Genomic DNA, 26,883 nt, shown 5'->3' with positions numbered 1-26,883 from the left:
CCGCAGCGGCGACTTAACTTTCTGGCAGTGGACAGCGTGGAGGAAATGCCGCAAGCCTCTCCCTGGGGGTGTCCTTAGTCAAGAAGGAGGAGGGGACAAGGCTGGAGTTGTTGGAGGCAGCCAACTTCTCCCAGTCTCGAGCCTCGGTTTTGCTTTCGCTGTAATATTTTTGCTTAATAGAATGTTTATGGATCGTTCGGCTCTGTTTCTGCTGCGTAGCCCAAACAAATCGATGCAGTGTTAGAGACGGCGCTGAGGGGTGGGGCAGGCTGGAGGGCCACCACGTCCCCGCCACGTGGATGCCCGCGCGCCGCGTGCTCCTCACCTGCTCAGGCGCCGGCGCGGGCGCTGGGCGCTGCTAGGAGCCGTGCGAGTTGCGCGCATCCCGGAGGCTAGAGCCGGCTCCCCTCCGCCCCTCTCCGCCCTCGGTTCTGAAATCACACCCTGACTTCCCGCCTCCCAGTTCGGCCAGCGCTCGGATCCCCAGCTCCGCCGATCCCGGACCTCAGCCCCTCGGAGTCGGCCCACCAGGGGCGGCCGGGGGAATTCAGCGCAGAGCAGGGCGCGGGAGACAGGAGGGGGCGCTCAGGGCCCCAAGCCCCCGAGCCCCGGAACCCAGGCAGAAGGAGGCAGACAGGCAGGCAGGCGGCGGGTCAGGGAGTGGGGGGGGGGGGGGGGCTGGAGCGCGCAGCCCATGCGGCCTGCCGACCCACCGCCCGCCAGTCCGAGAGGCTGCCGCCGCGGCCGCGGGGTTATTTGCTCAGTCGCTCCCCCTCCTGCACCTTCCGCCCTCCCTTTCCCCTGACTCCTTCTCCGAACGGGTTCCCGCCACCGCTGCCGCCGGCTGGGCTCAGCCCCCTCCCGGCAGGCGCGCACCGGGTGAGTCAGAGGTTTAGTAGGGCCTCGCCCTTTGCCAGCGGCTGCCAGCTCCTCGGGTGCCAGTCGGGTCCTCCGACGGGAAGCCCTAGCTCCCCGCGGCTTGCGATCGCCTTTTTGAGGGGCTGGAGAATATCCACCCAGGGCGGGTCCCAGCCCCGTGTTCCACAAGGAGGTCCCACCCCGGGTGCCCGGCTGCCTGCGGCGTCTTAGTGGGTGACCTGCCCCGCGCTGCGCGCCTCTGGGCTTCTCTAGAAGTGACGCAGCGCGGCCCGGGGCTAGGATGGGAGGGGGCTCTGCGGAGAGCGCGAAAGGCAGGTGGCAGAGCGGGAGTGGGTTCGAGCGGGTGTCGCACGCACACGTACACTCCGCGCAGCGCTCGGGGACAGATGTGCGAACATCTGCGGTAGGAGATGGCCTCTGAGTCTTTACGACCCCTCCCGCTCCGCAAAGCACACGGAACCTGAAGTTGGGTGTGTGTGTCCGCGCGCGCGCGCGTGTGTATGTGAGAGCGCGCGCGCGGCGGTGTGTGCCTCAGTGTGCGCGCGCTCGCCGGGGCCTACTAGAGTCCGTGCCTGAACACATAATATACCGTGGGCATCTTCACCGCGTGCGCGCGCGCAAACACACACACACACACACACACACACAGAGCGAATCACACAAACAAACATAATTTATGCAGCATCTAGGTCTGTGGGAGGTAATTTAATTTCGCTTCAAGCTGGAACTTAGAATTAAGCAGGAGGGGATGGGGAGACAAGTGAAACCCGCGCCCATCTCTTTGATCCGATTTGCAGCTGCCCTGAAGACCGGCTATATGGCAGAGAAGGAGCAGCAAACCTGTGATCTGGATAGCAAAGGCGATCCTCAGTCTTCCTTCCCCTCAACTAAACACTCGAGCTTAAATGGGGTGTGTTGGCGGCGAGAGCCAGAGCACCAGGCGAACAGCTTCCCCTCTGGGCTCCCGCAGGACCCCCTAGGCCACGGTGATGGAGGGGAGGGGCCCAGGAAGCCGCAGGGGGTTAGCCCTACCCCGGCCGCCCTCCGGCCCGTAGCCTTGGAAGTGCCTTCCACTAAGGGCACTTCACCGAGGCTTTATCTCCTCGTTCTCTTTTCCCTGTTTCCTCCATAGATGGTTTCCCCAATCTCAATCACCTGTAGCAGCTTCCAAGAGTTTTGTCAGATTCCCCACACTGTTTTCAGAGGGGAGAGAGGCTCACTCTCGGGAGAGTGGTGTGGGGAAGGAAAGGCAAGCCCCACTGGATTCCCTGCACTCAGCGATCCCTTCTCAGGCCGTGTGCCCCTTGCCAGCCCTCCTCCCCGCTGCCAAATACTGGCCCCAGACTGTTCTGGGCCTTGCAGTCCTTATCTCTGCAGTCTGTCCACACACCCTTTTTGGCAGTGGTTGAGAACAAATTCCACTCAAAAGTTTCTAACCACTTCACAAGAGTAAGAGACCTTCGAAGGCGACGCAGTCTGTTTTATCTAATAATAATTTTGAAAAGAACATGATTTACTGTCCCAGAAAACACATGGATGCAGGGAGGAGAGCGGAGACGACCAGCCGCCTTGGTTGCCAGCAGCGCCCAGCCCCAGGCCCCTAGCTCAGCTGCAGGCCCACTCGCTCCATCAGCCTGTGCCCTGTGATTTCCAGGCATATCCACACATTCTGCAAAGAATCCACAGCACTGGAAAACCAAAACTAGACTCTTGTGTTTCCCAAGCCCTTCAGTTAACATTGCTCAATGTAGCTAAGTGGAGAGAATGCAAATGATTTATATTTCACTGGCTAGGTTGAAGAAACTCAAGGGAGATGTGTTCTGCTTCAAGACAGGGGGAAAAAAAATCCCCAAAACTGTAATGCAAAGGCTTTGTAGTATTTTTAAACCTTTGATTCAGTCCATATGCGACATCTGAACACCGCCAAATTCTGTCTATGTTTCAAAACACACACACACACACGCACACACACACACACACACACTCACACTCTCCTAGTAGGGAAGAAAAGTTGGGTTTTAGGAGCGGTGGTGGTGGTGTAGGGAGGGCCGGCTGGGATCTCTCTTTAAATTATTTAGTATAGAGGAAGCCTCTTTCTATGCCATTCCGTGGGGGGCCCGTATAAGCCGTTGGTTTTAAAGGGAAAAAGCATGTTGAAATGAACAGAAAAACTTTCAGGGGCTTACCTGGTTGGCCTCTCACTTCGTGTCCTGAAAAGTAGAGAGCTAAGAAAACCCAGGTGAGAGGAAACATATCCATTTTGGAGAAGGAGGCTTTCTCCAGAGCTGGATTTGTAGATTTCTTGTATAATTTTAAGTCTTTTTGTTTTCCTCTCTTTTGCTTTCTTCCTTACAGTGTCTTCTGCAAAGGTCTCTAATGGTCAGTGTTTCCCTCCTGGGTCCCGGCGGCCCGTCTTCACCTTATTCCTGCTGGATTCTCACCTCACTAAGAGGAGGGTGGCTCTTGAAATCAGCAAAGCGGGAGCAAGCTAGCAAGAGGGGACGGGTTTCCTCTCTTAAAAACAAAACGCATCTATGTCCTCTCCAGTTCCTCAAAGTATCATTTCCTTTATCCTACAACATCACGAAGATTTCCCGAAAGCCAAGCGTAAAAATATATATATATATATAATAATAATGACGATAAAAAGAAAAGCCCAGACTTGGCTTGGGCATCCCACGGTCCCCAGGCAGCTGTGCGATCTCAGAGGCGTAAACTGACACACATCCCCCGGCACCCGGGACCGACACGCGGGCGGAGGCAGCCGCCGCCGGACGGCCGGAGTGGGAGGCGGCCGCCCAGCTCCTGCCGTCGCCGGGTTCCCCTAGCGGGAGCCTCCCCAGCGACTACACCCGCTCGGCCAGCCTGACGAGGGGAGTCAGAGGAAAGCTGCTGCTGCGGAGGCGGCGGCGGCGGCGGCTGTGGCTGCTGCGGCGGCTGCTGCTGCTGCTGGCGGGGCGGCGGCGGCGGCGGCTGGGATCGCCTGGGAGTGAGCGAGCCCCTCTCCGAGTTCGCTCGCGCCCGCCCTCACCTCCACCTCGCCCAGCGCCTCGCCGAGGTCTGCGCGTCTGAGGATGTGCCGGGGGCGGGCTGGTGCCTCGCTCGCCTTCTCTGCTTCCCCTCCGGCTCCCCCCAGCCTTTTCAGGCCGAGCCGCGTGTGGATGTCAGCGCCGCGGCAGAGCTATCCGATTACGCGCCGGCTCAGGGCCCGCCCCTTCTGTGTTCCTGATTAAAGAGGCAGCCGCGGAGACGCGCGGCGCACAAGTCAGCGCCGCGGCACCCGGCTCGGGCGGGGCGGCGGCGGCTCCCCCCCGCACCCGCCCAGCGGCGGCCCGATCAAAGTTGAGGCGGCTCCCATCCAGCCGCTCCTCTCCCACCCGCACCTCCCGCCCACCCCGGGCACCTCCCGCCTACCCCGGGCACCTCCGCGCCCGGCTGCGCCCGGCCGCCCGCGCGCAATGCCCCGGAGAGGGAGCGCCCCGAGGCACCTCCGGGGCGCACTGCCCTTGGCCGCGCCGTCCCCGCCCGCGGGAGACTCCGCAGGAAATGCGGGCAATCCCTGCCCCCCACCCAAATTCCCGAGCTCCGAGGCCACACACGTAGGAGGCAGCACAATGCCACGCGCAATGGCGTTACAAGAGGAGTTGGGTGGCGTGCGGTGTTTAGTGTAGGGAACCAGGCGGCGGCTCAGCCATGCGTTCGCACAGGCAGCAGTGCGTGGCGGCGACACACACGGCCGGCCCCGGCTGAATACGACCCCAAACACTCGTGCGTTTACTACTCGGGTCCTTTGTTGTGTCCCAAACAGACTCCTCTGCTCGCTGGGTAAGGGTTCAGTTCTCCCTGCGCGCCTAACTCGTAACTATCAGAAGAGAGACTTTATGCCAAGAATTTTTCAGGTAATTAAAATGGATTCCCCCCAATCGTCCCCCAAAGTACGGGTACGTGAAGGCTTCTCCTCCGAATGCTACTGTAGCTACTTCTATTCACCTTTCCCCCAGGGAAATGTGGTCACAGCGCGCCCGAGAAAGAAAACAGCATTATGCCACCTATTTTTAAATGGAGGTGTGAAAACTGTTTAGAGGGAGTTGTAAGCTAACAGCTGGGGAAACACTTGTATCTTTGTTTCTGAGGATGGCTTTGTGGATTCCAAACTGTCTTGCTTCACTAAGCACCTATTACTACATTATCCTAAAGACTCCAACAAGAACAGTCTAAATAACACTGGCGTGTACCTTCTCTGCCACTCGGCTGATGAAGAAAAATAAAGTTTCGGTGACAAGAAGCACACACACATCTGAAGATCCCATTTATTTCTTTGCTTGTACTTGTGGATTCTTCTGGGTGGTTTTCCTCCTTATCTGGACTTGCCATTAGCTTTGTTTATCACTTTTAGTGTTTGAAAAATCTGTAACTCCCACTTAACTGTTATTTACACTGAGATAACCAAAACAAAATTGAATCAGAAGTGATTTGCAATAGTTGAGCCAAGCCACGGAGGGATTTTACAGTGCTGTGTAAATCCACGGACCCCGTATCACACTGTTAATCTCAGATGCCTGGTTTGAAAGGGTATTTAACAGAGGCCTAGTGAGTTCTTCCAGGGAACATAACCCCTGGCTGGCCCAAAGGCTACCTTTCATTCTTTTCATCCCCCACCCCAACCCTCTCTCTTCCTTCATGCCCTCCTTATTCCCTTGGCTTGAGAGCACATCTACGTTATTAAAAACTCCAGATTTACTTTTTTCCCCCTGTTTAAACATCAACTGTCAAGAAAGACCACCCCTCCCCAGTATTTAATAGGAGAAAGGGGCAGTCTGGATTTTGAACCTTCAGCAGAGATCCCAGCTTCTGTCCTTGCCAAGACGCTAACCTAAGGACAAGAAACACTACTATCTCTAGAGACACAGCCTGTATAAAGAAAGTCACTTAGTATCACCTCCCCCCACGACTCGCCAGGGGTACCAAGCCATTTGTGCTAACAAGTGCCCCACATGGAAGAATCCTGTTTCTGAGACCATTACAGCCAGGGTTTCAGTGAATGGCACAGGGAGGAGGAGGAGGAGAAAGAGAGAAAAGGTACACTGAAACCCATTGGGAAAGCATAAGAATGGCAGCTCTGGGCTCCTGCTCTTGGGGGTCCCTCTCAGGCAGCTTCAAAGGTCCTTGGTCTGGTAGGGAGAAGGGTCAGTTTTGGTGTTCTGTTCCTGGACCTGATTCCCAGCATTATGGGTTTTAATTTTTCAGAGGTGTCCTAAAGAGGGAGCTAACTTACTTCCTGGCAGTCCGCAGCGCGACTGCTGCAAGACTTCTCATCAATCCACCCGAGGGAAGTCCTGATTTCCTGCAGTTGGGTAGAGTGTGAGCCTGGTTCAGAACCCTGGGGACTCCAGGCGGCCGGACCGCTCGTAATCCTCTAGGGGGCAGCACTCAATAAATAATGCGAATTCTACCTGCCATAGCGCTTCTGACCACGGTGCGTTTACTCCCCGGAGCTCAAAACCCTTTATTAGACCAGGAAAGAGAGAGAGACCGGATCTCCCCCCGGACCACGCTGAACAAGAGCCCACGGGCCCAGGGAGGACTTAGAATTTCTTTAATCCAGGACTTCCATGGACTAAACACAAATCTCACGTGGGCCTGATGAAAAAGAAATCTCCAGGGAAACTCTCCAGCCTGGGACTGGCTCAGACCTGCCAGCCCATTTTTGTCTAGACTTGGAATCTCAGGGGTTTGGCTGTAGTTGGTTTAGTTTCGACCAGAGGTTCAGCGGTGAGGAGCTAGGGTCTGTACTATTCATTATTTTGGGAGTCCGCAAACACTGCCTACTAAAGGACGAGTAGTGTGGATAGAAATGATGGTCTTGTTGAGAGAAAACACTGACCCAACCAGAAATCAGCTAACCAGTGAGTCTGAGATTCCTGGCAGCGTCACTGACTCACCTGGGACGTTTCACATCATTATCCTTAATTGTGAAATAATAATAGATAATCCCATCCTACATTCCATTCCTTTGACAGGAAGGGATGTGGGCAACATAAAACAGATTTGTAAAAGATGCTAAGAGAAAGCTGTAACCTGGCCACACCCCAGTGGAAAGATGGGTGTTCCCAGCTAGACACCCCACACCTGAGGGCCAGGGCACATCAGAATCACCCAGGGCAACTGTTAAAAATTCAGATCTCTGGGCACCATCTTCCTGCAAATCAGATTCCTTGGATCTAGGGTGGTGTCTGGGAATCTCTATTTTTCGACACATTTTAGGTGATTCTGATGCAAATGCGCAGCTGGCCAGCCGTTGGAAACCTCTGTTCTGAGGTGTTATACTTTCACAAGGCTTCCATGTATGTACTCCCATCAAAGGATACCTGGATAAGTGTTTCTCCACATTTTTTTCTCCAGGCACTTTTCAGAAAGGGGTAGATGTTTCAAGGAAAACATTGGAAAAAACCTCCAAGAACATGTCTCTTAAAATGCCAGAGCGGTGGTATTCCCAGCTTTACCTTGTGACATTTATTTAGCAGCAAAAGCAAAGAGCTTTTTGAAAGCACCAAGAGCCTCTACATCTCGGGGGCAGGAGGTTTGCAAGAACATGTTCAAAGTGCTAGCTGCTGGGGTTTACGGAGCTGGATCCAGCCCTTTCAGCACCAACCCACTCAACCAATTGGTTGTTACTAAAGGTTTGTTTCAGGTATGGTTTTCCATCTGTGTTCATCACATTGTACTTATTAAATGCTCATGGAAGCATGACTATGCAGGAGGTGTGCAGGCAAATAAGACATTTGGGTCTTGCCTCCTGGGAACACGAAATCCAAAGGCTCCAGAAGTTTCGTGCTTCCACCCACAATAGACGCCACCTGTCACATGGTGCTTCCCCTTATCTGAGCACCGCCGATAAGCTCTCACCCTGAAAGGGGGAGATACCAGGCATAATTGCGTCTTAATCTGTAATTTACTGCATTGTCCTGGTTAATATTTAGCTACATCTGTCTCAGAGGCAAAGTCCTCAGTTAAGTTAAATGTAAGTCCTCATTTTTTATCCTCTCTTTTGTTTGAAGTGAAGTCCAGGTTTCTGGTCAATAGGTTTTGGGTTTTTTTTTCCTCCACTCACTCCTTAAACAACGTTTTTCTTTGATTCGATACATTTGAATACTACTTAGTAGTTTCTACTTGATCTGACCTTCGGTGGGTTCCCAGAATCTTTACAGACTTCCATAAAATATCAAAGTCCCTTTACTCTAAATTGTGTCTATCTCTCATCTCTTTTTTGGACACGGACACTAGATCAGGTAGAACGGAACCTTACAAGTGGAAAAAAAAAAAAAAACCAGTAAGCAAAATGTGCAAAATTCACTCAAATATCCCGGAATCCTTGGCAAAGGAAACTAAAGAGGCACATCGCTCCTTCTAGTCTGCTCAGCTTAATGAGGCAGATCTCCCTCGGCCACACTGATTTTTGTACATTTGAGGATCCCCATCAACCCTTCTCTTCAGAACAGAATCCTCCAATACAACTTGAGGCAACGAAGGAGCTATATCTGTGCTTTTCCCATGGCGAATGAGCCTTTGAAATGTGCCTCATGTGACTGAGGAGCTGAATTTTAAATTGTATTTAACTTCCTTAAACATGTTTCGGATCCCCTCAAAAAAATACAGATTCCATTTGTGTCTAGCAGCTCCCATGGGAGACAGCTCAGCTCTAGATACTCGAACACCAGAGCTGGAGATTCCCACAGAAGCCCAGAGACAGGCATGTAGTCTGTCTATGCAATTCGCTGAGGCTACTTTGCTTGTTCACCAAAAAGGGAATCCCAGTATGAACAGAAGCATCATTTGAAAATGTTTGGTGTCTGTTTGGCAAGGAGAGAAGGGCTGGATCATATTATTATCTATCATCCTGTGCTCCGTCTGTGTTCTCTTGGATGACTTTTCCAGAGTACTCACTGGGAACCAGACACTCCACAGAGCTCCCCGGGCTCCTGGCCTCAGCTCTGGGCCTCGGTATAGAGAAGCAGGTTGGGGCAGCAGAAACCTGAGGTCAGGACAGATGGACCTTAGGTCTCTGCTGCCCTTGAGTGTCCTTGAAATTCTGTTAACTCATTTGGGACCAGTTTCCTCACCTGTAGAAGTGAAGGGGTTAGTTTGAATGACTTCTATCCGTTTACAGTTTTGGATTTTGGCTAGGAATATTTCCTGACTCCCTCCTCATTCATAAATTTAAAACTGTTTTAGTTCAAATTTCATAGCCACCCTAAGTAATTAAAATTAACAGCCATTTATTCCCCAGGAAGCCATTAATGCATGGATGGGGCTTAATTGTATATTCCGTTATCACAGTATTTATATGAGTACCTTTTCTCAAAGAGTGAGTAATAGTATGTTAGGTATCCTGACAGGGCTTTCAAAAGAGATTTTTTTTGGACAAAGTCCTTTGCTAGATCCTCAAGAAAACCAAACCAAAATAAAACAAAAAACCCAAAACAAAACGAGAAAGAGATTCCACTTGACAATCACAAACAAAAGCCAAGAGCTTGTTTATAACTTCATGGCATTTATAGGTGATGTGATTTGACATTTTAGGGTTATGATCTGAAATTTTCTACTATTCAGGTGAATCTTACTTTGAACTGAAAATTCACAGTCTCTCACTAAGTGTATAGACTAACATTCTTAGAACCTTGAATCTTTCATCCATGTGTGCACATGCTTTTTCCTTCGTTCCTGTGCAGTGCAGACGTACCCTATCAAACCCCTGTAGATTTCCAAGGGATTTCTTTCTTTCTTTCTTTCTTTCTTTCTTTCTTTCTTTCTTTCTTTCTTTCTTCTTCTTCTTCTTCTTCTTCTTCTTTTTTTTTGGTTATTGCTGTTTTTGAATTTATAACCTGTGACTTATGGTGCCTTAATTAGACATCTACATGTCAGGTGATTGTTACATTATCATGGCGATAGCTGCTAATTTGAGCATGAAAGTCGTGATGAAAAGGCAAGAGTCAGGGAGCTGACCTTTTGCGATTGAGGATACTCCAGGGTGGGTTAATTCACACCCACCCTAGTCATTAGTTCCCACTCTCCTCCTTCATATTTACTCCTACGCAGTTTACCGAGCTGCCAATCAGCTTTAGTATCAGGACTGGATCCCTGTGGGGGTGGGGTGGGGGTGGGGAAGAGGCTTGGAATGATTCCTGCTTTCTGCAAGGAAAGATGATTTGTAGAGGCATCTCCAGGCTGGGATTCTATTTGTTTTCTAAATTAAAGAGAAAATAAGTGATACATGTAGATCATTAAAAAAAATTTTTCAACAGCACAAAAAGTACTCAACGAAAGCCCAAGCTGCCCTCCCACCCTATCCCCCAATTTTATAATTTACCTCTCCATTTCACCTCCCCTTTGATACCCTTTGGCAGTCAATATCCTTCCAGAGTTATTGATACTATGTTCCAAGTTACGAGAAAAAAACACATTTTATGTTTTTCTCCAGCTCTCTTTTCTTCCCTCCCTACCCCTAAGCAGTAATGATCTTGAAAACCATTAGGGGGCAGCTGGGACCAGAAAAGAAAACCGCAGGAGCACAGGCTGAACTAAAATCCAAGAGGAAGAGATGCTCAAGGAAATGAAAAAGGCGCGACATCAGCAAAAGTTAAAAAAAAAAAAAAAAGGAAAGGAAAGCGGAAATACACAACAGCAGAGCATTACAAAGTGAAAGGAAATGGAGAAGGAAGTTACATTAAAAAGCTAAAAGAAGGTTAAGTGTAAAGGGAGGGGAAATTTACAAAGGTGTTTTTTTGTTTGTTTGTTTGTTTTGTTTTTAGCAAACCTGTAGAGCCTGTATTGGCTCAATGTTAGCAGAAAGTGAGAGGTTATCTTTTTCTGAACAGAAGGCATTTATCATTCTAGACTTTACATTCTTAGGACCTGGAGAGTTGAGAGCACCCTCTGTCCATTTGGGCGTGTGTGTTTGGGGGGGCGGTGGGAATGGGAAAGGAAGGAGAAGTCTGCCTCCCTTACATCTTTAGAATGCTTCAGAATGCTTTCAGCCCTCAGCAAGGCAGCAAAATTAGCCTGAATATAAAGGTGCAATTCTATTTCTCAATGCAGCAGAGCTCAGAAATGAGGGAATGGGTTTCTTTTGAAGCTGATGCCATAATCAAAGTGCTTTCAGGTGTAGTTCAGGCAAACCTCCCCTGGTTTCAGCAGGTTAACTTCATTAAACCTCCTAGCTACTGCTTTAATGTTTCTAGGCTTTCCCCCTGGGTACATTAGGCAGAAACAAGCCCTCATGGGAGTTCTGTACCCTGATGTTTTGCATTGTGAATGGAATGCAGGGGCAACATTTATGCTGGGATAATACGAAATGGAAAATTGTTTCTAGAGCACAGTAAATATGATCACTTTTAGCTTAGTCTCCTTTTCTCTTTCTAATCCAAACTTCCTATAAAGGAGACAGGAGAGACGTGAGGAAGCCCTGGTTGAGGGTCACTAGGGAAGGCGCGGAATGCCTGGCCATCCTGTATTTATTATTGGCTAAATCTGATTCAGAGGACAGAATACCGCCAAACACAATACCCAATGTCACTGAGGCAAAATCCAGTGAAAACTTTTGTTTTAGAATCAAAGGCACTTCCTCTCAACCTTCCATCACAGTTGTTAGATTCCTGTATTTACTAAGGCTCAGGATGGGGAGGGGACATTTCAGGCCAGCTGAGCTATGAAAGGAAAAGCCCAAGGTGTACTTGTCATTAGGGCCCCCTAAACCACGTGCCCGATGAAGCTGGGGCTTTCTCGAGCAGGCCCTGGAGTTTTGACAAACTGTGCTTGAGTTGTGACACGCATTATTGCAAACACGGGTCATTCTTGCGGAATTTAACTTTCCTCTGTAGCCTCCCGTCGCAAGCTCTCTGTAGCCCATTCTCGTTCTTCCTTTCTTTGACATGGAGTCCTGGAGATTAGTTTCTAAGAAGTTTAAAAAATCAAAACAGGATATCTGGCCAAACAAAAACCTCTCTGACCAGAAGCAGTTTGCTTCCTTTAAACAAGTCCCCCAAAGTTAAATTACAAAGCGAGTTTGTCCCTTTATTAGAATTTGGCCAGGAGCTAGGATGTGAAAACACTTCCCATTTGATTTCCCATTTGATTTGGTCATAATTTAGAAGAAGTAAATGTAATTTCTGACCTTTCAACACTTCTGGAAGTGTGCCTGTAGCCATACCCGACTGACAGTATTCTCAAAAAGACTGGGGCTTCCTAAGCCCTGAGCTCCCCCAGCTCTTAGAAAATGGGAAAGTTGCACGGCGGGGGGTGAGTCTAGGGCAAGTCAGCCTGATAACATGAATAATTAGGTTGACAATGTAAGACAGACATGTCAGAGGAAACTAACTCAGGCCCCTGAACGGGGGTCAGAGACCTAGTTCCTGGAGATAGCTTTTTCCCTGGCACTGAGTATGCCTTGTGTCATGAGAGCCATTCTCTCTTTGTGAGGCTACTTCCTCACTCATCCAGGGCACGTTGTTATTTCAAAGCCTTGGCCCTACCCCACCATTCTGCTGAGTCTGCATGTGAGAGAAAGCAGGGTCAGTTTAGGGCTCTCACTGATTCAAAGAAAAAATATTTATTGAGCACATACTGTATGCCAAGGTTTGCATGGGGGGAATAATAGTGAATCATCAATGAAGACAGGTGTTCTCTTAGTGAGAGAGGCCGGTAACACTCAAGTCAGCAATGAGCGTGATCATTTCAGAAGGTGATAGTGAGTTTCTAAGAAGAAAACAAAATAAGATAACATGATAGAGACCCGTATGCCAACAGACAGGAAATCCGGGCTAGCCCTTCCACGAACCAAGCCTCTGCCTTAAGTGACCTAACTCAGGCTCTCATCGTTAAGATAGGGGATTGTACCATATTGGTGTCTTTCAAAGTTCAGGATGAGCTCCCTTAGTGAGTTACAAAATCAACTTAGAAGTTTGTGATCAGCATTTTTAAAAAAATGCAATAGATCAGAATAAGATCAGAGTACACATTGTTCATGAAACTGGTTTCCCTTTCTGTATGTTTCATAGACACATAGACACAAGTGTTCTGGGTCACAAGAAAATATATTTCTTTCTGGGGGTTGTAGTAAATTAAGTGATCTGTAAAATATTTGTAAGCTCTCAAATTCTATGATTTCATTAAATTTTTTAAAAAGATTTTATTTATTTGACAGAGAATTATCACAAGTAGGCAGAGAGGCAGGCAGAGAGAGAGAGAGGAGAAAGCAGGCTCCCAGCCAAGCAGAGAGCCCGATTTGGGACTCGATCCCAGGACCCTGAGATCATGACCTAAGCCAAAGGCAGAGGCTTAACACACTGAGCCAACCAGTTGTCCCCATTATATATATATTTTTATTTTATTTATTTATTTGACAGAGAGAGATCACAAGTAGGCAGAGAGGCAGGCAGAGAGAGAGGGGGAAGCAGGCTCCCTGTGAGCAGAGAGCCCGATGCGGGACTCGATCCCAGAACCCTGAGATCATGACCTGAGCTGAAGGCAGAGGCTTAACCCACTGAGCCACCCAGGCGCCCCCCTCATTATATTTTTATAGCAGGGGCTCAGTGGAGCATGGTTCTTCCTTGATTTTACTCATTATTGAGTAAACAGTAGCATTACTACTACTTATTGTCTATTTTCATCAGAGTGTTTAGCCCAGTTTCAGGTACGTGACAAATGTTTTTGAAAATGAAAACATGAGATTTATGTACTGGGTCTTAAATATAGCAACTCAATATGAATTACCAAATAACTTACCAAAGTATCAAAATTATTTATTATATTTTCCCAAATGCCAGCCTTACAAACCAAATTCAAAATTCTATTGCCCTTGTGATGCTAAGAACTGTCTTTTCTTAGAATGCTCAGAAACTCTGTTAAGATTTCAAAAAAATAAAAATTTTAAAAAAAGAGCTTAACATGTTCTTCTCCCAAGTAGGGTAAACTGCTTTCTTTTCACTTATAAATGTAATTCAATAAAGTTTTAGAATGTGTAAAGAAAGAAAAGAATTAGTGGGGAAATTTTTCTATTTCTTGTTCTTGGGGGATCCAGATAATTCTGCCTTCCTAAAACTGGAGGAAGTTTTATGAATGAAATTATGAAATGAAACCTCTTGTGACTCTTGTGAGGTTTCATTTCTTAAGACAGCTTTTTCAAAGCTGTAGTGTTCTTACTGTAACACAGATTTTCCCCTTCGTTATGGCTTAAATAGTAAGTTTCTGAGTCTCAGAATCATTTTTAAAAATTAGACATTTGATTAGAAATAGATGATCCAAGCCTTCCATCCTTCCTTGCCTGGATCCCTTGTTGACGTCCATCGGGATAGGGGAGCCAGACCGAGGCGATCCCATTGAGGAATCAATGATACATCATCCTTAAGGAAGGCAAGAGTCAATGGACCCCGCTCAAGGCCCAACACACATACCCATGAGTTAATTTTCAAGTCCATTTCCTTAATTGCCTGAAATCCAGGGCCAGGCAAATTGACTCAGAGTTTAGGATTGCTACACCCAACCTTCTGTATCCATTCCCTCCTGCCTTCCCTAAAGCAAAGCAGACACAGAAGAAATATCAGCATCCTGGTACCCCAGTCACATTGTAACAGCTTGCGGAGCACAGGACAACGTGGTGGGCTTGGCCGAGCCTCCACTGAGGGCACCGTGGTTCAGGCAAAAATGTGCTCTTGAGCTAAGACATAAAAAATCACATTTTTGTGAGCTGAAATATATTATAAATAATCTAAAAGAAGGCACTGCTTGAGGAAAGCATGTATTTTGAGGGGAATAAGGATCCCAGGATCTGTCCTGTAGGTGTAGATTGATCTGGAACTAACTAAATCATACTTGTGTGGGATCAGTTCTGAAGCCACTGTTTAGAACAAAATGTATAAAATGTATAAAAACTCATGAAAGGCCTTTGCACCATTTTATGGTCTTTATTGGTGTTATTATTTTTGTTTTTAATGCTTCTGTGACTAATGATAAATTTGTCCAGGCCAGAGAAATTCAATGTATTGACATTTATTTATTTATTTTGCATTGCCAAATAGAAATTATATCAAATCCAAACCCATCCCATGTATTTCCCTAATTCCAGTTTTTGTAGATTTTCTTCTTGCAGACTCTCTTGTAGAATCATTTTAACAAAGACACTCTGGTAAAAATATGCTAAGACTCATATAATTTTTTTTTTAGTAGCTGAAGTTAACTGTGCTCATCATTTTGGGACTCGACATCTAACTGACACTGAGAAATGGCAGCTTTCAGTTAAACAAATGCAAAGCTGTATTTAGGTTCTTTTGCAACATCACGATGAGAAAAAAAATCAAAGCATCTTCTGCTGCTATTTTTAAAATGCTCACCAGGGCAATTCCAGCAGAAATACTGTTATGATAGCTTTTGTATTTTGATCCTTTCTTTTCAAGAGTAACACGTGGGAGCAACCCCACATCCATTGAAAAGAATTTGAAAAAGTCGATTTGAACAAATGCTGCTGTACTGTTTATTAGAGTTAATAAAAAAAAAAAATTCTCCGACTCTTAAAATGTGGTGGCAGGAGGATTATTTAACTAGGAGGGAGATGCCCACTGTCAGTGGAGAGGGTCAAAGTCCGGGACCCTCACAACATGGTCCAGACACGACCCTTCACTGTTTGCTAATTGCAAAATAAACAGGTTTCCCCACCCCAGAGTTGTGTAGATTGTCTTTCTGCCTATACGTACAGGAATGTTAACTTATTTATCACACAAAGAGTTGTTGGCTGAAGAGGAAATTAAACTCTAAACCAAGTACTGTCCTTTCACCACAGGGCAATGTTCAGACTTCAAACTCCTGCTCTCCCCACCTCTCCACATGATCTGTTTACTCATGCACCAACAAAAGAACTTGGTAATAGATCCCAAAGAGAAATCTTACAAGAGACCACAAATCAGCATCCGCTGGTCCAACTGGGGTCTGTCATGAGGATGTTGATTAAAAAAACAAAACAAGGGGCGCCTGGGTGGCTCAGTGGGTTAAGGCTCTGCCTTTGGCTCAGGTTATGATCTCAGATTCCTGGGATTGAGCCCCGCATCGGGCTCTCTGCTCAGCGGGAAGCCTGCTTCTCCCTTTCCCTGCCTGCCTCTCTGCCTACTTGTGATCTCTCTCTGTGTCAAATAAATAAATAAAATATTTTAAAAAACAAAACAAAACAGAACAACCCCAGCTATCACCGCTGTAGTAAAAACGTATCACCTTACAATAGTATTTATTAAGCACCTCATTGCTTTTGGGGGTAGATGGGACCGTGCAGAGAGAAAACTCCTCCTTCAGCCTCTCTGGGAGTGCAGGTCACATAGGCAGACTGTCCTAGAGGCGGAAGACCCAGGTATGACGTTCCTGGATAGTAAGTAATCCTCACCTGAGTGATAACTTGTTGATTGTTGGTGTGGCAAGATCTCTCCAGGACCAGGCAGATAGGCTGTGCTTCGGTAGGGAGAACCACTGAGTTCTGACGGGAACTAAGTTAAATAAACCAACTCCTATCTAAATGGGGACAAGTTGCCATTCCTGGTCACATAACGTTCTCAAAAAGAGGAATAGCTCAAATATCTTTTTGTTGGTTTTTTGATGCTTGGAAAAAAATCCCTGTGCTTAGCCCATGAAGGGGACATGGTAAAGCAGAAAGAACATTCTTTTAAGGGATAGGAAGTCTACGTTCTGCCGTTCAGCGGCTCTGCAGGCAAGTCGCGCTCCGCGCTCTGGGTTTCTGTGTCTTCCTCTGGAAAATGAGGGGGTTGGAATAGATAGGTCTCCCTGGAAGACGAAGCTTTCTTCTACTCCATGGGTCTAGGAAACGTCCGTTCACCGGACATTTGTGTCAACAGCCCTCTCTCGATGCGTGTCCTTTCAGCGGGGGTTAGCGTTACACGATTTCCAATGGTCACCCATACTTTAGAGAAAAGAGCCTGGCCATTTATAGGTTAGCGCCCTTTGTCCCAAAGCAGCAGGGTGAGGCACAGGGGCAGCCATGCAAATATCGTGAAGGTCAAAGGTCATGACCTTTCGGGGTGAAAACCAAGACAGTTGCATACCTGCGTGGCATTAGAGTCTGGCTTTGGGTCAGTCACAAGGTGCTTTTCCCCCAGAGACACTGTTACTGACCCCGGGTGGCGGCGCTCAGCCTCAGGGGAGACTGGGCGTGGACGCGGGGCTCGGGCTGGAGCTCTTGGACTATAGAAAGGCAGTTGGGGGGCGCCTGGGTGGCTCAGTGGGTTAAGCCGCTGCCTTTGGGTCAGGTCATGATCTCGGGGTCCTGGGATCGAGTCCCGCATCGGGCTCTCTGCTCAGCAGGGAGCCTGCTTTGCTTCCCTTCCTCTCTCTCGGCCTGCCTCTCTGCCTACTTGTGATCTCTCTCTGTCAAATAAATAAATAAAATCTTTAAAAAAAAAAAAAAAAAGAATTTTTATAAAAAAAAAAAAAAAGAAAGGCAGTTGGGCAAACTGAAAAGTGAAGGTTCTGGCACACATCAGCGTTGTTTTCGGAGATCATCTGAACGTATCAGTGTGCGATAACAAACTTGGACTATTTCCCTTAAACCGGGCTGTGAAATCCTGCGACGCTGGGAGAAGCACATGCAGACAGAGCATTTTGAAAGTGCTCCTCTGGACAGAGCTCCTTCTGGACGGGGGGACGGTCCCGAGGAATTTAAAGAAACAACGGGACTGGGGGACGAGAGAGGAAAATGTGGTGATGGGGTGGGGTGCGATGACTCAGTGGATGGGACTCGTGCCCTGTGGCTTCTGTGTGACCGGGTGGCGGAAGTGACTCTACTTAGCACTGAAAACAAGTAAAGAAAAAGCCGAAAACCAGAGTACACACGCACGTGCACACACCCGCACACACACACTGACACATCCTCAAAGTGCCACCCTGGGGCACATCTCTTAAGGATGACTCAACAGAAAAGTAATCTGTATGTAACCAAAGGTTGTGAAGGAGGCAGATACCCTTTTAGCCGAAGAAGGTACAAAAGCCTCATGAGCAGGGAGAATATGAAACTCATCTATAAACTCAGGGAAACCTGTGGGCAGAAGATTCCCTCTTCAGTGTGCGATTCCTGATCTACTCAGAATGTGACCGCAAGTGAAGGAATCCAGGGAGCAAACGACAGCAACCTGTCGGTTAGAGTCAAGCCCAGGCTATGTCTTTGTTTCCTTCTCTCAGAAGGACTGGAAACTTCCCTGTGACTTACCCAACAGAGGAAACGGGATAGGCAAGAACATCTGTCCCTCGTGCCCCTAACGATTTCCAAGGCACACAAGAGGAGGCTTTGGGAAGGACGACAGTCTGGGGCTGAAGGGGTATAGGGAATTTGAGAGAGCGAAGAAGACCCCGTTGCCGTGTGTGTGTGTGTGAAAGAGAGAGAGAGAGAGATGAGGAGGGTAGTAAGAAGTGAAGCGTGTGGCATAAAGAAGGGATAAGAAATTCCCTGAAGGACACTCAGTGCCACCAGAAGAAATAGCAGCAAGGGGGTCCCCCCAAAATCTGGACAGTGGAACTCCATGTCAATGTGTCGTTGGAATAAGCAGGTTAGCTCCTCTGTGGACTTTCCCCCAAACTTTAGCGTCGCTGAGATAGGTCGTGTTATTGGTGCAATTATTCAGCTCACTAACTGCAGAAGGATGATACGGCCTTCCTTTGCCCTGCGGGGTGCAGTGCCTTCTCTAAGGGAGAGTGCACATCTCCGCCCCTTTGACATCAGACTTGGCCATGAACGTGCTTTGGCCATTGGAAACTGAGCAGAAGTGACACAGTGTAACCCGCAAGCCTACTCTTGGAGAGCCATCGTGAGGTTCAGCCGTTGCCCTTTGCCTCTGGCAAGAGAAGGGCAGGTGTCAGCCCTGGGCTGCCCCATGAAGCTGGGTCCCAGCATGAGGAGAAACAAAGGGCAGAGCTGAGCTGCTGGTTAGCCATGCCGATGTGCGCCGAGAGCGAGACACACATCTTCGCATGTAAGTCACTCTGACTCTGGGGTTATGACAGCATGATCTCTTGGACGTGGATTATTCAAACTCTCTTTAGGTTGTGCAGGTGCTCCCTGTGATCCTGGGACAACGTGATAGATGGAATGGGACTTAGACACTCTGAGGGAGGTGTGTCCTTGCCAGAAGGATGTGTCCTTGGCCTTGGGTAGGGAGATCAGAGGAGGTCTCTGAAAAATCACCTGACCAGTTAAGCTGTCAGATCAATGTTCCTGCCCATAGGTCCTCTCCCCGAGGAGAGCTGTAGTCACATCTTGTGGGGCCAACCAAAGGACTCTGTGCCTTATTCACAGTCTTTAAAGAGGAAATAACTGGGGGAACTGACCCAGAAAAGGGGAAGTTTGGGGCAGAGGGATTCCATGGACAGGGTACAGGAAATTCCACTGAGTCAGGGTAGATCATGAGATGAGCAGTTTCAATCCGGAGGTGGGCGTGGGTGGAGAGGGGGCTCGGGCTCAGAGAACAAAAACTCTTGCTTTTCCAGGAATTTTAAAAAGGAGAGAAGCTGAAAAAGAAGATAGAAATGTCTCAGGCATTCCTATTAAGAGAAAAAACCCTGTTGTCTGATAGTGGCAGTGGGAACTTAACAGGTTCCTTATGACAGAGTCTTCCCACAGAGACTCAAACTTTTCTCCACTCAGTGGAAAGCGCCAAGTTTCACATCAGCAATACAGGTTCTCATGTACCATTTTGTGAAAGACTTTTGTGCGGTTTCTTAATAATTTGTGATGGAGCTGAAATAGAAATCTCTCTCCACTTCACTGGACAGGATATGACAGAAGTTCTATTGGGTGGGAGGTAGGACTAGATGACCTCTCAAACTCTTCCAACTCAAACAGATTAATATTTATTATTCAGTGCTATAACTTATGACATTAAAATGTCAAAATTGACTTAATTAGGGCAAACAAGTAGAACTAAATCTGAAATGCAAACATACCATTTTATCATCTTTATCCCTATAAGCCACATCAAGTTCTTTATAGGGGTAAAGCAGGGTATAAATAAGTGAATGAATGAATGAATGAATGAATGTTACGTTGCTGCCTGACGCCATATTCGACCAGTAGGAGTGAGCACTAGCAAGTTTTGAGTGGCTCAAGACCATGGAAATGGAACCTTCCATCATGGGGATAATTCTAATAGATTTAAGTGAGGAGGGAAAAGGACTGGCAGTGTGTATAAGGTTCAGGAGTTCCAACCCTTCTACAAAATGCTGGAAATGGTTCAAAAGAAAAGTGAACCATTAGGTGGTTCCCAGCAGGCACTGGTGCATTCCAACAAGAGATGAGCCATTGCCGTGGCTTTACGTTAATTTCTTTTTCATCCCAAATGTTCATTTTAGTCTCCTGAGAGGATTCCCTCCCCCTCCCCCCCGGCCCAGTGTGACAAATTTTCCAATTTTGTAATGGAAGCCAGGGGAAAACGGAATTCTCTTTATAGAAATCCATTTTGTAGCCAACTTTCTTGAGATGTATCTATCCCTGAAAGCAATTTCCCTCATCCAGTAGAGGCAGCTGAGGTGTGCAGGGCTGGCTAAGTGGATCGCTGACAATTTGCTCCGAGAGCTTGCGGGAGATTTAACAGCAAGGCCTTGTGGGGAAACGTGTTGAGAGCCATCCTCTCCAGGCCCTTCTGTAGCTGCACCGAGTTCTGTTTTCAGAGCAGTGATTTCACAATGGAGAAGGCAGGATATGGGGCAGTGGAGCTGGGTGTCACTTCAACACCCAAAGGCACGAGGTCAATTTCCTTTATGGCCTCAGCATGCTCTAGAATCTTCCCGGGAAGTGGCACACCACAGGGAGGTAAACGGAAGACAAGTCCGCAGACCAGAGTGGTGTCAGGGTATGTCTCTGTCACAGATCAGAACGGCCGCAGAGGATTTGTAAGGACGTGGAAGGAGTTTTCTAATGAGGACTAGAACTCATGTCTGGCTGGCTCCTTGCCCTGGCTTACGTTCCAATACTACCTCTTTGGGGGCCCATTTGTGATCATGTAATGGCAAAACAAAGCATTTGGTAGTAAATTAAATCAGTTGTATACTGTGTGGGTGACCTGACGCAGTATATACCGCCAGGCTTTGATGCGTTCCAGCGTGGGAAATGGACTCTTTTGAAGCATGACAACGGGCTTTTCTCCATCTGTTCCTGTTCCCCATTTGACTCATCGCTCCTCTGTAAATACTCTCTGACTCGTTAGCAAGTTGAACGCATTTCAAAGCCCCATGAAGGCAGCGCATGTAGGTCAGAAGTTACCTTCTGGGAGCCCCGGAGGACAGATAAACTTGCCTTACCATGAGAATTGTTTCATCCACTTGACACTCATGAACGACGACGTTTCTCACGCAAGCAAAGGGATGCAATAAAGGTCAGATGAGGGCCGGTGGGGAAGGAAGTTGGCGAAAACGTGGAGGTTTATGTCCAAACAGAGACAGCAAAAAACGTACCGCTGGGACGCGATAAAGAAAAATAAACATTGGGGAAGGTAACAAGCCAGAAAAAACATTGACAAGAACGAAGAGAAGAGCTCTGTGATTCTTAACTGAAGCTTGATGGGTGTCCCTGGTCTCTTCTCGCTGGTTTTCATAACTGCGTCTCGGAACACCATCTGGGACTCTCCGTGGTGGCGACATACCATCGTGGGCTTTCACGAGCGTGACACCTGCTGCCCAGCCCCACAGGACCGTGATTCAGCGTGGTGAAGCAACACCTGATTCCACAGGCGGAACGATCAGAAAAACTCTGAAGTGTGCCTTGAAGAACGGATGGATTTTGTGTCCGCACACCCAGAGGTGAATGCATACTCTGAGGCAGATTTTACCCTTAAGAATACTAGTTTATGTTTTTTGAGTATTTGCTATGATCTGGGCACTATACTATCTGCTCTCCTGGCACAAATCAATTGAATTTTCACAATAACAAGGTAACCTTATTTTTTGCCCAATTTTACAGATAAGGAGAATGAGACACAGAGAGACCATAATTAGCCCAAAGTCACACAGTGTTTCAGGATTCAAACCCAGGTCGTCTGGAACCAGAGTTGGAGCTCGTCGTCATGCACCCAAGTATGCGTATACCCCAATCCAGTCAACAAAAATCCTGCGAGTTAAAACACACACACACACACACACATATACTTGCACACCCGCCAATTACACTTAAATGTTTCGAGTGCCTGACCAGGTTGTCCTCAGAATAAAAAAATATCATCTTTCTGTGCCTTGGCTTTCCCTCAAAGCTAATGAGCAGTATGTCACAGTCAATCTCAATGAGGAAATTAAAGATCTCACTATGTATCAAGCTGTGTGCTATACTTTCAGAGGTTCCAAACTTGTCCCCAAGGAGCTTTCAATCTCCCCACAGGACAGCACTAACCCTACTGAGATTAATACGATACAAATGGAGAGGAAGAGATGAGAACGAAGGCTTCTGATGGGGCAGGTGCGGAAGAGAGGGGGAAGCCCAAACACAGGACTTCGTGTCAGGAGAACAGTCACTGGTTGACAGCGTGCCTTGTGTTACAAGGAGCAGGTAGAGAAAATAGACACCAAACATCCAATGACACCCAACCGACTTGTAAGGAAGTGGGCTATATTCTCTTTAAAAAACAGTTATTTTACATCATCTTTTCTCTCTGTGTTATAGATACTATGAAGAGATTCACAAAATAACTGTTTCATCCAGTCATGGGGTTTGGAGTTTTGTGACTCATCTTCCCCCCAGGATGAACGGCTAAATCTTGTCTATTCTCTGTTGGTAAGTTTATGCCTGAATTAACCAAATCTTTTACTATTACAAGGAACAGGTATTCAACCCAAATTAACTCAGGTAAAATGGGAATTTATTGGCTCATATAATTAGAAAATCAGAAGTCTATGAACAGCTAGATTTCAGAACCCAAATCATGTGACATTAAGTCATTGCCCCATATTAACACGTGTGCCCCAAAATATTCACTTCCCTCTTGCCTCAGAATGTCTCTGACATTCCCAGGTGGGCTTTGTTCAAGGGGCAGACAACTTGTGTCCATTAATTTGGCTTAGTCACTTCAGTGGAAATAGGACTTCTCTATTCTGACATCTGAACATCATTGAAAAGACTCCAACAGAGCAGGCTTCAGTTGGTGCCCACCCCTTAGGTCAGGGGGTGGAGTATTCTGATTGAACGACCTGGATCACGTGCCCACTCTCAGAGTTGGGTGCAGATGAGACTCTGTACATGAAAGCCCCACCATGCCTAAAAGGTTTTGGGGGAGGAATCGTCACCAGAACAAGGAGACTAGGAGATGGGGATAGGGCGAGGGAGAGGTAAAGAAGCTAGACCCACAGAACTCGAACTACTACAACCCATCTGAGATTGCCTAAGAATTTCAAAATCTTAGAGCTCTTCGGTTTCTCTTATCCGTGCCACTTAGCATGACTAAGTATGCCGCACCTAGAGATGGCTACCTCTGTGTGATTTATGACTACGAACAAACGTATCTTCCTACAGTTGCAGGGTTCTTATGATGACTCATCTCGCTCTTAGCAGTCACTTACACTTTAGTGGTCATGGCTGACAAAGCACTCCCAACTACAAATGATCTCACTCCAGCCACATGGCAACACGGAAGGTATGTAGGGTAGCCATTGTTAGAGATGAGGAAATGGGGCCTCAGCATGGCTAGTGGCTTGTCCAGGGAAGTGGCCAGCCCCATTGGAAAGTGGCCAATCCCATTGGAAAGTGGGGTCTTCCACCTCCAAGATGAACCCAAGAGCCATCAGAAGCTTTAGGTGAGGGAGTGTTTCCGAGGTCATGCAGTGGATGAGATAGGATTAGATTTGGAAATCGTGATCTTCCTCCCAAGTGTTCATGACTAGAATGTTGGCCTCCCGAGCCTGTCTTAAACCTGTCCAGAAACGGTGCCAACAAGTTCCGTTTCCAAATACACGTAGTGAGAACCCTGCAGGCTGATTTGTCTCCAGCACACACTGGAATGCTACACATGCTTGCTTGATTTCCAGGCTTCTTTTAAAAGGAGCCAATACAAGAGATTTGTGCTTATGAATTATTGCACTTGGAATGAAAAGAGAATTACAATACGTGCTTGAGATGCTCACATGTTAGATGTGTGCACAACTTCTAGTTGCTAACACAGCATCGAGCTGCCCATCCTGTTAATAATGCCATTAAAATTTTTGTGAAAGCTAAGTTAACTTCTTTGGGGATGCACATGGTGGGAGAGGGGTGCAACCTGTTTCTGGCATTACAGATGGTAAGGGATAGGATTCGAGGGTGCAGTCAGAACACTGTAACTCGTTACAGCTGCTAATTGGGCTCTTATCTGACAAGCACCTTATTGCCTTACAGGGGAGGGAGGAAAATAAAACAAGCAGCCCAGACAATTAGGGACCAAACAAAATTAAACAAGTCCTTATGGCCATAGGTATCGGGTATAGTGCTTTGCCTTGCATTGTTAGCGACTCATGTATTATGAAGCACTTAGGGATGCTCGTTAATGGGGTCTCTCTCCCTCCTGGAGGGCGACTTGAACATTAGACTCTGTGACTCAGGTGCAAAAACTCTACTGTATTAACGCGGGCAGAAAGATGCTTTCCTCTCTCACAGGGGTGTAGTGAGGCTTAATTAATTGTTGGGAAAGCACTTTGAGATTCTGGGATGAAAGGCACTATAGAATGATAATAATTTGCATCGACAAGGTACATTTCTTCAGTGGAATTCCAAGCACTTTACAAACATTAATTAATCCTCGTAACACCCTGGTGAGACAGGTAAGTTTTCCCAGGATACGCTAAGCAAATCCACCACGTTAGGAGGAGGCGGGAGGCTACCGCTCTCTTGCTCTGAGCGCACGTTCTTATTTATTCTTGGTGGGAACTTCCAGAAAGGCTGATGTGGACGCTGCTTCCCATTAGTCCAAACGGTTTGCCATTCGCTTTTGATTACCCACAAATATCGTATTCTGCCAGAGCGCTAATCATTCTGCTTGGGGGACACGTGTCCCGTGCAAAGCGAGTCATAAACAGCTGTCATTCCAATGGATATTAATGCCTATTGTCTCCCATTCTGGAGCTCTGTGCCTCCCTCACGGAAAGAGAATGGCGGAGGAGTGGGTGACATCTGTTTCAAAGACGATCTGCAGCCATGCTGGAGAGAATGCACCTGGCTTCCACTCTCAAGCCCATGTAACCAGTGGCTTCTTGGCCTTTCTTTGTCACCAGCACATTTTACATTTTATGTTCTGGTTTTTCATCTCCATGCAGCAGGGGGAAGTGGAATTGAGGAGCTGGGAGGGGGAGGGAGCTCTGCGCGGCATGCAAACAGGGCAACCAGCGTTTCTAGGATCACGAATCTGTTATAAATCAGTGGTGCAGAAGCAGCTCAAGTGTCAGGACCCGAACAGCTCTCCCAAACCCCAACCATCCCGCAAACGAAATAAACCCAGAGAGGAAAAACAATCCTCCGGCTAGACAAATGACTTCAACATGCGGAGTGGTCGACTTGTCGGTCTTGAGTGGCTCTCCGAGCGGGCCTGTGTTCCCACACTCCTGGCTTTAATTCTGCACACAGTCATCGACTGCAGCTTCTCAGATAGCAGAGGAGAAGAAAAAGAGCAAAGAACCTTGCGGGCTGTCATTCCGCACAGGCAGCCCACTTTAAGGCAATTGTTTCTGGCCACGCTTTCGGGCTGCAAGGAAAACAGGGGGACCATGAATCTGCTTGTCATCCCACGTGATGTAGGGGTGACCCCCCCCCAACAAAGGATGGGACTGTTGTTTCCGGGATGCCCTCTGATCAAAGGGAGGGTAAGCACATTCTGGCCATGTGTTAGATTTTGACCAAGGCAATCCCTGAATCCTGATGACCATTTTTTGAGGTCCCTTTTAGCCCTAATAGTCTATGGTGGGATGACTTGGTAAAATGCTCCACGCCTCGCATGCCTCCACAAAGCCCCCCACCAGCATGCCTTCAAAGGTAGGTGGTATGGGCAGGTACTGATCCCCTCAGCCCTTAAGGTTGAGCTCCTGAGAAGGTTGCCTTCCCCCTTTTGGGATTACTTTATGAATATTTTTAATCTTCTCTGGGTTTTGCGACATGAAAGCACTGTGTTACTTACTGGCATTTCTGGATGAGGGAATGGAGCCAAGGAATGCTCAAGTGACTTACCCATCACTATATAGTGAGTAATACACAGGGTCTGTCTGATTCCAAACACTAAACTCTCAACCACTGTTCTAGGAGGTCCCAATCCCAGCTGCCTTTTAATACCCGTGGAGGAGCTTTAAAAAATAGCCAGGCCTTGGGAGAAGCCAGCTCCGTCTCCCTGCCCCATCCGGGTTCTGACTCTTCTGGGTGGGGTCTGGCCTTTGCTATTTCCCTGGTCTCCCCCAGTGAGCCCAAAGTGCAGCCGTCCCGGGGAACACGGAGCCGTATGCCATGGCTCCTGCCCCAGCGCTCGTCCCTGTGGGATCACAGTTGGCCTTGAGAAGTCACTGAGGAGCTCTGAATCACCTATCTGATGTAGGAGAGGCAATCTTCTATTTTCATTTGCTTATCAAATGCGTTTGAAAGTAAAAAAAAGTCCAAAGAGCAAGCCATAGACTTTCATATTTTAGTGTCCAGAGAACAAAACAATTTAGAATCCTGAGTTATGTGTTTGATAACTTGGTACGTGACTGAGAAGCTTCCCTGGCTCCTGGATTTGGGGTTGGAGCATGCCCTGGGCTGCCTCCTTCCTCCCTATCCTCCGGTTGGGGAAGTTGTCAAACCCTGTGGTAGGGTTATTTCCCAGGGACCGGGACCCTCTCCCTCATCTCCAGCAACAAGGTCTCATAGCGCTTTAGTCTTCAAATCTCCTTCAGTGCCTGGATAGGTGTCTGGAAACATGATGAAGGAAAGGGGTCAGGTAGGGCCTCAGTCGCCTGCCCCATCCCCATGTGACAGCAGGTTTTTCTAAGCTG

General features: G+C 47.7%; 1 protein-coding gene across 4 annotated transcripts in view; it reads right to left on the bottom strand.

Moving 5' to 3' along the window:
- The window catches only part of NRP2 (neuropilin 2), a 115,502-nt gene extending 111,455 nt beyond the window's left edge, over positions 1 to 4,047 (bottom strand). For 3 of the 4 annotated variants that reach the window (XM_047720842.1, XM_047720844.1, XM_047720845.1), the window contains exon 1: positions 3,066 to 4,047. In XM_047720842.1, the coding sequence (XP_047576798.1) occupies positions 3,066 to 3,138 (73 nt within the window). In that variant the 5' untranslated portion in view covers positions 3,139 to 4,047. The remainder of the gene's footprint in view (positions 1 to 3,065) is intronic. The other variant, XM_047720843.1, reaches the window with a different exon arrangement.
- Positions 4,048 to 26,883: the final 22,836 nt, after the last annotated feature.

This window comes from Lutra lutra, chromosome 3 (assembly GCF_902655055.1).
Source record: "Lutra lutra chromosome 3, mLutLut1.2, whole genome shotgun sequence".
NCBI classification, from domain to species: Eukaryota; Metazoa; Chordata; class Mammalia; order Carnivora; family Mustelidae; genus Lutra; species Lutra lutra.
This window is presented reverse-complemented; position numbering and strand designations above follow the sequence as displayed.